The 11,894-nt window shown below is 37.0% G+C and overlaps 2 protein-coding genes across 2 annotated transcripts; one reads left to right on the top strand and one right to left on the bottom strand.

Moving 5' to 3' along the window:
• Positions 1 to 309: 309 nt before the first annotated feature.
• Positions 310 to 5,070, top strand: LOC117343197 (sodium-dependent glucose transporter 1-like). The gene is made up of 4 exons (XM_033905532.1): positions 310 to 458; positions 1,294 to 1,621; positions 2,099 to 2,384; positions 3,660 to 5,070. Exons 2-4 carry the CDS (start codon positions 1,322 to 1,324, stop codon positions 4,712 to 4,714), a joined length of 1,641 nt encoding a protein of 546 aa, XP_033761423.1. The 5' UTR covers positions 310 to 458; positions 1,294 to 1,321; the 3' UTR covers positions 4,715 to 5,070.
• Positions 5,071 to 8,540: 3,470 nt separating this feature from the next.
• LOC117343196 (sodium-dependent glucose transporter 1-like) lies at positions 8,541 to 10,745 on the bottom strand. Its single transcript, XM_033905531.1, has 2 exons — positions 10,485 to 10,745; positions 8,541 to 10,280 (listed from the first exon to the last, which is right to left on the bottom strand). Exon 2 carries the CDS (start codon positions 10,149 to 10,151, stop codon positions 9,096 to 9,098), a length of 1,056 nt encoding a protein of 351 aa, XP_033761422.1. The 5' UTR covers positions 10,152 to 10,280; positions 10,485 to 10,745; the 3' UTR covers positions 8,541 to 9,095.
• Positions 10,746 to 11,894: the final 1,149 nt, after the last annotated feature.

Below are 11,894 nucleotides of genomic sequence, written 5' to 3'. Positions count from 1 at the left end.
CGTGCATATATGCTCGTAATACAAACAATGTTACAAATAAATACTTACCAACATATTTTTGAGAATTATCTTTGATATAGTGTTTTTTTAATGGTTTTCCTTGAATGTATTATTTGGTTCTAATGGATAGACGTTGGATAGCGATCTGATTACAATACAGATCATCATTACGTTCTCACGGTGGCCAGTTAGGGCTCATATTCATATGACTTTTCAACCAAACCAATAGTTTAACCAGAATCTGCTTTCCCTCGGCAGCCTCATGGTCGGCCCTTATTAAATAGATAGTAGAGTCCGAATGTCAACCAAACTAAGATGGCTGCGCCCATCGCCAGCCACTTCATGTCAAGAACGAGGATTTTTAGTGCCAAAAGTATTGATAGTTTGTGGATTTACCTTTGTTGTAACGAACAATACCCCGGAAGGAAATGAAGTAGTAGAACAACAAAAGATCGGAGGTACAATTTCAGTACTCTTTCGATAGCCCATTCGATTTATACACACCGCCGAACATGCATAGAAAAGAGACGCGTTTTGATAAACATTGAGGTCAACCGACCCAGTACCGGCCACCGTCAGATCTTCCTTACGTGCTGTATAGCCGTGATCTATATTTTAATCAGATTGCTCTGATATGTTCATTTGACATAGTTTTCGATTACACTTTAACTTTAGTTTATATCGCACAAGCAAAATCCGCCCGGGTCGCTGCACATATACACTGTAGCTATCTGTGGAAATGGATTTACTATTCACCCACTGGTTGAATTAAAAGTAAGAAGAAGCGTTCTGGCATTCAAAATTTTCTATGTGCTGAAAAATAATGGTATTGCCATATACAGTGTAGTGATAGGCTGCGGATATTTTACATAGCAAAGTTCACGGGCTTTAATTACTGCAAGGGATTAAACATTGCTTGATATTGTAAGTACGTGTAATTGAACTCTTAAGCACTTACATAACTGTTCGCAAACATATAGAAATACATTCCATCCATCATGCCATTTCCCTGCTTTGAAAAGTTATAAATGCAACAAAAATTGCTATTTATAACATTTAATTGAAACATTTGTTAATTTTATAGATCCAGTAATTATCATCAGTATTCAAATAATAAATTTAACAAAAGCAGATAAGCCTTCAAATCAATAAAGAAAAATTCAAATAAAATCACTTTGATAGCTTTGGCTATTTCAACATAATAATCAAGAAGAGTCGTAGCTTTTCAGGTTAATATTCACATTTTTGTTTTCAAATTGACAACTTCATTAGACTTAACCTTACCTTTCCCAGATTCGGTCCCCACAAATAGGCTGATTAAATGGACCCCGTGCTAGAATCACCGAGTGAGCTTTGCTTTGAGTCACTTCATACTGGCGAAGGGGACAAATCTGTCTCCGAGGAAGTTACACAAACACCCATTTCAAAAGACACAGAGGATGACAAAGAAGAAGTTATCCCATTGAATGAAGGTAGCGATATCTCGGAATTCCCTGTGGACGAAACAGTGGACGACACACACGGCGAAAGATCAGGAGTTATACAGAGAATAAAACACGACGCTGTTTATAGAGAAAATGTTTTTCTCAGTCTTACTATCTGCTGGACCTTTTTTGTATTGGTAAATATCCATCATAACAGGTCCTTTTTTGTATTGGTAAATATCCATTATAACAGTACAAACTGTCTTCCTTCTGAACTTTGAAAATTATGACATTTGTATAATCTTGGAGCTCTTGTACATCCGTATGAATATTTAAACATTTTGGAACTCAATTCAATTATCTCCTTCTATGTATCATCAATTTCGGCTTTCAGTTTCAATAACGATTCATAAAAGGACAAAACAGCAGTATAGTCATGTTTTTATCATTTTTTTTTATCTTTTCTATTTAACATCAAATTTGTATTGAAACATGCTAATTAATACCGTGAATGTCCATTGTATATACAACCATGTATCAACTTCATTGATATACTGAATCCTCTAGTGTTTGTGTTATCTAATTTGCTTTTGTTTTTTGGGTTTGGTCTCTTCAAGTTCTAAATAATTTAGCTAATGTTACATTGCTCCATAAACCTGTTGTTCTTTGTGCAGGGTTGGGTGGTAGGTCAGTTTGGTCCGGCTCTTCCTGAACTCCAAATCATCACCGGATCGCCCTTAGAAAAAGCGTCGGCGTTCCTAACAGCCGGAGCTACAGGGTACATGGTTGGTTCCCTCCTGAGCGGGATACTGTTTGATCGGTTAAACAAACACCTACTTGTGTGTTCCTTCACCGTCTGTGGTTTTGTCAACTTTATCATCATCCCTTGGTGTTACCGGTATGAACTGATGATCGTGGTACAGTTCTGTCGTGGGATGTTCGGTGGAGGACTCGATGCTGGTAACCTTGTATTTCTCTGAAAATAGTAGGGTAAAGTAAACGTATGAGAAATCTATAATGTTAATCAGAAACGTTTTACACTGTGATAGTTGGAAGTGATTATACATTTTAGTCATATGATGCATATTTGTAAGTTTATCCTATGGCACAGCGTCTGCGGTCTAAAACTCATCAATCATCAACCTTATCTATAAAAACTACTTATCATGAAACATTAATTAATTATTATTCATTTAGTTGAAACATCAAGTAACAAATCATGGAAAAAACCAAATAGGTGTCTTTTTCTTGGAACGGAAGGACGTGGCACGAAAATTGTGTGATTATTATACAAAGAACTCAATAATATACACATGATTGGATATTTTTCTACGTGATAATGAAGCACACTAGACGAAGGAGATTTATTGCCGTATCAATTCACGAATCTTTTCTACATAAACATACAATAGGCCCCGAGAAATATTGGAAGTCCAGCATTGAATCTATTGGGTCTATGCAAGACTGGCATTTTCTCAAATTTCCTCTTCATTCCTCTTTTTCTCTAAATCGCTTTAAACCAAGCGGAACATATATATATGGAATTTGTACCGTAAGAGACAAAGGGTAACCAACATACACAATCCAAAAGAAATTAACTTTGTATATTTGTCAATCTCAAATTTAATCATGCACTAAAATGAACCTAAGGAAACATACCTATGGAAATTGAGAAAAACCCCTAAGACATTTCTCTAGAAATAGACAAAACAAGGATCGTTTACAGACGGGCGGACAGACCGCGGACGACGGGCGGCTTTAACAGCCGGCTATCTAATGTTGGTTGGCCAAAATGTTAATTTGACATAATATTTGTAGGAAGAAGAGGGTTCAAATTAATATACACGAACATACAAGTAAATAAACAAAACGATATACTTATTTAATATACACACACATACATACACACACACTTTGACGATCAGATGTACTTTTTTCATTTTATATCGCCTTCCTGTAAAAAGGATATCCAGTGTGATATAGAATAAAGAGAAGAGAAATGGGGATGAATGTTGAAAAAGATATCGACAAGAACAAGATCTTATAAATTATACTGTTCAGGTTGTATTTAGCTAAACTAATCATCATACATTATTTATATCAGTATGAAATTAAGACACCAAGAGTGAAAGTTAAGCCAATCAAAATTGTTCTACCAACACATTAACATTTGCCAATACACCTGTATAAAGCCATTAGGTCACACTCCTGACTCCAGCTTGGTTCTTTGTCTAGGTGGGAATGCTCTCTTGGTGTGGACATGGGAGGGAGATGGACGCTCCTTCATGCAGGCCATACACTTTGCCTTTGCAATTGGTGGTATAGTATCTCCGATGGTGATAGTCCCATTCCTTTCGAAAATGGATAATGATGCAAATGTGAATCATTCACTTTCATTAACACCCGAGGTTAATATATCTGATTCTCAAGTGTTTACAGGTATATCAAGTCATCGTTCTGAAAAATGGGCCAACAATTTTACGTCATTTTCGACAGCACCATATAGTGACAGACCTGGACAGTCTAAATTGTACGTGGATTTTCTCATCACGTCAGCATTACATCTGTCATGCGCAGTCCCTCTGTTTTTATTATACATTCGCGCAAAGAAACAACATAGCTGTACAAAAGAAAGCAAAGCTGATGGAACTATTTCCCAAGTTCATCAGAAAGTGGACAGCAGCAGGAAAATTGTTGAATTTTGTACAATTTGCTTGTTTCTAGCACTGAACGCAGCTTTGGAAAATACATTTAATTACCTCCTTGTCACGTTTTGTATCGAACAAATGACGTGGACAAAAGTCCAGGGATCTTTTGCCACGTCGCTATTTTGGGCAACATTCGGAACAGGTCGGTTTCTAGGAATTTGGCTGATAAAAATGTTAAAGCCGGTAGTTTTGATTGGAGTATTTACAACATCGTTAGGGTTTGTTTTTTTAGCGTTTGTAGTGTTTTCATATTTAAAAATTGATGCTGGAATATGGGCATGCGCAGTGAGTGCTGGAGCTGCAATGTCAATAATTTTTCCCACCGTATTCACATGGACAAATGAAAGTTTTATCACAATGAGCGGGAAAGTAGCATCTCTCTTTTTGATATCTGCTTCCTGTGGCGCAATGATCAACCCAATATTGTTGGGTTATCTTATGGAAAACTTTACGCCTATGTGGTTTGCATATCTTCTTTTCGGGGACAGCGTTGCAGCAATAGCTGTATATATCATCATGCTGCTTCTCGTCAGGCGACAAGCGCGCACCTGTAAAGAACCTGCTGAAGAGGCCACAATGTAAAATGACCTTTCCAATGACGAGAGTATTTTCACAACCATTCAATGGTTTGACATTAATATCTATTCATGAATCCATCCAGCTCTTACACTTACAACGTGGTGTTGGTGGTTGTGTTGGTAGCTGTGTTTGTGGTTGAGGTGGTAGTTGTGTTGGTAGTTGTGTTTGTGGTTGAGGTGGTGGTGATATTATTAATAACGAAACCAAATCAATTGTGTATATTTTGGTAATGCTCAACCATTTCTTAAAAATTATCCCGGTTTAAAAAAAAAAAAAAAAAAACCATCTTTATAGCTAACGACAATAGCCTTACATGTACCGGCGATTGTTTCCATAATCAATACAAATTGATGAAATCTTCTTGTTGCCCCGTGTTCTTTTTTGTTTTAATCCTACTTAATAGTAAATGTTGGTATATATTTTTATATACTAGTATATATTTTCTCCAGTCTTGATGACTGCGGTGTACCTATGAAAAAAGGAATGAATGGCAATCAGACAAAACAAGATTATTATGATGTGTGAGCCTAGGCCGCATCCTGGCTGGTACTTTTAAATATATACTTGTAGAATCGTACATTATATAGTATATAGTACATAGTATATATTGTATACACCACTCAATCTGAGGATCAACAACGACCGTTGTTGTATTTAACAGAAACGCCAGGACTTGCCAGTAGTGAGACATTTCAACATGCCGAGGTTGACCTTTTGGATTAACCAATCAAATGACTACTTCCATAATCTTGGAAGTGAATTTTATATGTGCGAATTAGCATGACTAGAGTACATAGCTAGCATAATTGGTTAATTTGTTTCAAGTCATTTCTTATATAGCTTAATATATGCTGTGCCGAAATGGTTTGCTTCAGAAGCATACTGTGACGAAATGGTTTGCTTCGATGACATCGACAAATTGACAATACGCCATGAAATTGAAATACACATAATCTCAAAGGTCATCAGAACGTGACCCCTAATGGGATGTTGTTAGATGATCATGTAACGGAGTGAGAGAGATTATCTAGATTTCAATTAGATTGAGCCATACGAATGTACATGGCATGACATGCAGATGGTCCCCATTGACCTCGTGTAGGAGTTGGGATGATCGGCAACGTCTAAAAAAGGAACGAAATTGGATCAACCAACTCCAAACCGGCTACTCACTTGGCATGAATGAAAGATAACTCTCCACATGTTACGTAGTTGGAGGACCAATATCTGTTATAACTAGCGGCTCCACCACCTTTATCTTTCATATGTAGTTCAAATGACGGGATATTTATTCCAAATTATAGTTTCAATTTTCGCCACCCATAAATTGATGTTTTGTACTGGTTTGTAGGATATCAGATATCATGGATACTCGTAAGGCTGATCCCTGGTACTTACAGTGGACGGGGAATTCCAATCTGGGGAACTTCCGCTCTTTTTCACATCTAGACCTACACCATTCTATTCTAAGTAGGAGTATATATGTTTGTTTTTCAAAACCTAAGACTATTCTTAATCAAAACATCGCATGTAGGAAGTACCCATTCCATATGCTATTAATCAGAATACAATCCCTACAAATCTCGGAAACACACATTATTTAGGGACTGTGTGAAGCAGCAGCTGATTGGCTTAATGAGTTGTGCGATTACTTGTACAAGTAACCGGTTTGGTCAGGTATCGTGACCCCCAAAGACAGGAGTTTTCGACCACCCTTTCAATGGACTTTTAATGTTATGTATCATATTATAAGACAAACATTTTAAAGTCAGAAATATGTAATATGACACCTGAAGGTGTCAAGGTGTCATTGTTACCCACTGCCCGCAGGTTTGGCCGAGTGTTGTGGGACGCAATGAACCAAAATGCGAAGATAATCAAAACCATAGCACGCGCTGCCATCACATCGATTCATTTAGGGTAATTATTCTTTTTTCAAAACCTTTTTATTTTGACTATTTTTTCTACCATCTGTACACCACTTAAGAAATTTTCTAATTAATTACAATAAGCTAATTAATTATGGACCCAGGGGAACACAAACATAACGATATTGTTCATTGTTTATCTACTAAACTTGTGTAAGTGCTACATGGTCTATGTCTATATGTGATTGCTTGTAATTTACTAGTGTCTTGATAAACGGGCAGATTGCCTCGAAACTTCGTGATTTGTGTAACTATATATAATATATAATATATATATATAACATAGTAACACTATTGATAAGGAAGACAACTTTATGACTCGTGCCCTGACCTAGCCTAGTCAGAAGACAGCTTTATGACTCCTGCCCTGACCTAGCCTAGTCAGAAATACCCACAGCTTATACCATTGCTCCCCATCGGCGTTCTAAAGAGAACGTTCTATGGTGCAGTGATGGTCGGCCCGAAATCCTGACATGATCATAGTGGAAGTCGTCTATAAGATGATCGGGTGGCCGCGGTGGCCGAGTGGTTAAGGTGTCCCAACACTTATTCACTAACTCTCCACCTCTGGGTTGCGAGTTCGAAACCTACCTGGGGTAGTTGCCAGGTACTGACCGTAGGCCGGTGGTTATTCTCCGGGTACTCAGTCTTTCCGCCAACTCCAAAACCTGGCACGTCCTTAAATGACCCTGGCTGTTGATAGGACGTTAAACAAGAATACTTGGATCGCAATGTATTTACATACATGGATACTAATTATACACATTTTTCAAATGTTCATCGAGTACAACTACGACAGGAAATTCAAATACATGCATATATCTTTGGATCACCACACATAGTGCATATGGTTAATTGTGCTAATTGTTTGATATATAACATAGTAACACAATTGATGAAGGAAGGCAACTATATATGTATAGTAACACAATTGACGAAGACAACTTAATGACGCGTGTCCTGGCCGACTCATGATTTACGGCACCCAATCGCCTAGCCAGTCATATCCACGTTCTGAAAAAGAACGTTTCAATGAAGCAGTGATGGTCGACCCGATACCCTGACATGGTCATAGTGGCCTACTTCGAGCACCTTCTATAGTGACTACCATCTTATATAATAGAACTCACTTTAGTTACCTGTAATGTGCACGTGTAGAGAGCATGATTATATTAAATAGCTGACACACGAAGTATGCCAATGACAAGTAGTCTATGATATTGTGTATATACCTGGATCGCAATGCATTTACACACATGTACCCGGATGCGAATTGTACATACATATCTTCATCTCAATACAGCTACGACAGGGATTGTAATCATGACCTTGGGATCAACAACACATATTGCATATGATACATTGTGCTAATAATTAGATGCATAGTAACAAAAATGATTTTCCTTCGTTATTTGTGTTATTATCTTATCCATATCATGTATTCTATCATGACGTTAACATCAATGAATTATTGATGAGGCATGTCAACTATTGATGTAGTTAACAATGTACTCCAGCTCGCGATCGGTAGCACGCGCAGTGATGTGTACCACTGCCATCACGTGAGGCATTTGCTTTGCGGTGATGTTCCAGTTAATTTGGTCACTGTTTCTATATATGCATATTAAGACGTGTGTGCTTACACCTTGAAGGATGTCCATGGATAATACATAAATAATGTGCTATTTTCAAGATTATCTGCTACATTTGTAGGATTGGGATTATATTGATCAAGTCATTAAAGCGTTATAATACTTTCTGTAGAAATGTCAATTATGTTCATACAAGCTTAAGACTAGAGAAACATTTTCTCCATAACTTTACTTGCCGAAATTAAGTTTTCTATCTTGTTTACTGACGACAATGTTTTCCAGTTTGATCATGAATTGTTCGTTGTAAATCACTGAACTTCGGTCTATATTTTGTTGTGTAATTCTCATGAAAATTGTACCAAAGTGATTAACGCTACACGTCCTTATCCAAAGTTCTACATTTAACACTATGCGGGAAATGAAAATTGGTTGATTCTGAAGGATATTAAAGCCGATTGGAAATGGCGAAATTTATAACGTTTACTTTATTAAGAGAACGTGCAGAAAGAGAGCATTGTTTACTTCTATAAGCTGATAGATCAATTATTAAAATCGGATTGTTAATATTTGTACATACATGTTTAACACGTGGACACTTTTAATTAGTGAAACAGACGAACTCAGTGTACTGTGAAGTCACAAATATGGGACAGGTGACACAGCATCCCTCAACTTACAAAAACCAAACAAGTCCAATTTTGGCCAAACTTGGCATCAATATACAATAAAAGAGATTAGAACATACGGAGGGCACGATAACTGACCATCTCTCTGATCTAAGGGTGTAAAAGGCACTTAAAGGTCTACCGTGCACAAATCTGTATTCATTCACAAGTGTTTTTACCCCGGTAACCTCTCATTTCCTTAAACATGTTCGTTCGCTGTTTCCTCTTTGACAATGCCACGCGATTTACTGACATTAAATCTAGATTCCGACAGCCTCGCTATCAGTACTAGGACGAGGAATAGAATAATCAACACTACGCTCTCCCCAAACAACAGGTATGTGAACCACATAGGTGTGAAGGTTTCCATTAAGTATCCTAAAATGATTGGGTTAGCTATAGTACCACCTGACGATGCCATAATAAAGAGGGACATTATTTTGCCCGAAACCGGAAGTAGTTTGTCTTCTGTCAACAAGATCAGGGATGGATAGATTAGGGACATTGATGCTCCCGTGAAAACTGCGCATGCCCAGATACCTCCATCAATCGAGAAACTTGAAGAAACATACAACACTCCTAAATCAACACACAGAACAATGGTTAACACACAAATTATTTTTGTGGGGGAAACATATTTTACCACCCAAATTCCCGAGAAGCGGGCGAGCCCGAAGACAGCCCAGTACAGCGATGTGGCGTAGGATCCTTGGACCTTTGACCAGGCCAACTGTGTTACGCAGAACGATGCAAAATATGCAGTGAATGTTTCCTCCATGGCACAGTACACTGCCATAAACTGACACAGACAAACGAGAATTAGAATTTTAAATCCAAAAGTATGCTCCCTCGTTATCCGATTAACGGCTGTTTTCTTTTTTGAATTAAGTCTTTGTTGTTTAAGTGATCTTAAATACATAATAAACAACGGTATCGTACAAGATATGTTCATTGCTGCAGTTATGCAGTACGCTATATACAATCTGGATTTATCTAGGTCGTTGGTGAGTGAAAAAGAAGCATTATCAAAAATACTAGAATTGATAATAGTAGTGTTTGTATAGTAAGACACGTTGATATTGTAGTCACTATACGGAGAGATGTGCGTGTCATCAGTGGTAAATGTGTAATTTGAATCCTCAGGTGTGTCCAGGAGGAAAGGTGAAGTCGCCAACGGAGACACGATACCACCAATGGCGAAGGAGAAGTGTAAAGCCTGCATGAAGGAGTTCCCTTCTCGCCCCCAAGTGTACATGAGAAGAGCGTTTCCACCTGTGAGATAAGATTAGAATCAATAACTATTACCGCACGCTTTCTTCACATTTGTCCTTGTAATAAGTTGAAGGTCGAGGAAAGCTGGTCCAAATTGTGCAGACGCCCACCCCTGCAAAAAAAAAAGAAGTTATTTATGTATCAGGTTAAAGTTTTGTTAGTTTCTCTTTTGTTCCTAATGAAACCAACATCAATTCAAATCGACCCTAATTAATGCTTCTCCACGTACATATGATAATGCAATTATTTCTTAAAGGTTCAGTTACAACATACATTTTTTTTGTACATTAAAAATAAGTTTCACTTATCGACGTACCAAGGTGACAAAGGTCCAGCATAAAACCAGACTAACAATAACGTTTTCTTTATAGGCGGAGTCTGTTTTTAATCTGGACATGTAGGAAGTTTTCCTATCAGACGATTTACGGGGTTCACTGTCTATAAAGCCAGTCTTCTCCTCTCGTTCGTTACTATCGGATCTCGGTTGAAAGCTTCGAGACACTTCTCCGTCAGATACAATAATGTCTTCATTTTCTTCTGCTTCTTGCATGCTTGATATAACTTGCGATATATTCTGTTGTTTTAGTTTTTGTCTCACGAAAAGTATGGATGCTATCCTAAAATAAATAAATAAATAAATAAATTTAAAAGATAAATTAATAAAATAAGACGATAAGATAACAGCCGATTTGATACTAACACGGGGAGCAACTATTCTGTGGTGACGGGGTGGAGATATGTGTATTTGGAAGACAGCGATACAATGCTTAAAATACATATTGATTATGAAGACATGTTCACATGGTTTTGATGACTTTACGGGAAATTAGTCTCCATTTTCAAGCAAACCCAATTCTCCTAATAGAAGGTTTTTAAAAGCCTTTTTAGTATAAACATTATTTGACATCATTATCATAACTTTTAATTACGCATTGTACATTTTATAGGATTTGAAAATATTATTGACACAAAGTTCGTTAATTAGGATATTTAAAACTTCCACCAATAGATGACAGTAAAAGCATATAATATGTGAAGCATTGCGATGTCTGATTATAATATGTATTATAAAATAAAGGATAAAAAAACCTTTACCTCCTAGCGCTGGTCGATACGGTCTCCTCTCGTATGTCGGACTGGATTTGATCTTATCTCTAAATGTATATATTGACAGGCGTTACTCATTATATGGGATAACTAACGTTCTGTTTAACATGAAATATCCGCGTGGGGTACTCATTTTCGGGGTTATAAGCTATTGAGATATAGTTTAGTGGTAGAAACATTTTTTGCGAGTAATCCATATACTAAAGTAAACAAAGGGCCTGTTTCCAGTAATGTTAATTCTCCATAGGAGCCTGCCCCGTATAATTTCTTATCTAGTTCAACTACAGTTTTTTTCTTTTCCGAAGAATAATTTTACACCTTTCCGACACCCAGATTTCATAATGTCAGTGAAAATGTATTTTTATAAAATTGTCATTTTGAGCATCAAAGACATAAGGTCGTAAATAAAAGAAGGTTATCTCGAAATTGTAATTCGCAACATAGTATAAATTTCTTTGATACATACTTCCAAAACATCGTGTTTATTCATAAAACATAAAACAAAAATTTTCTCGGATGAAAATGCACTTGCAGAGACACAATTATGAAGAAAATGCCATAAAAGTGCAATTTTCTCCCGTTATATAGTTTTGGATGCAAATTTCCATCACAAAATCGG

This window comes from Pecten maximus, chromosome 15 (genome assembly GCF_902652985.1).
Source record: "Pecten maximus chromosome 15, xPecMax1.1, whole genome shotgun sequence".
NCBI lineage: Eukaryota > Metazoa > Mollusca > Bivalvia > Pectinida > Pectinidae > Pecten > Pecten maximus.
Note: the sequence above shows the minus strand (reverse complement) of the source record. Positions and strands in the feature narration are given on the sequence as shown.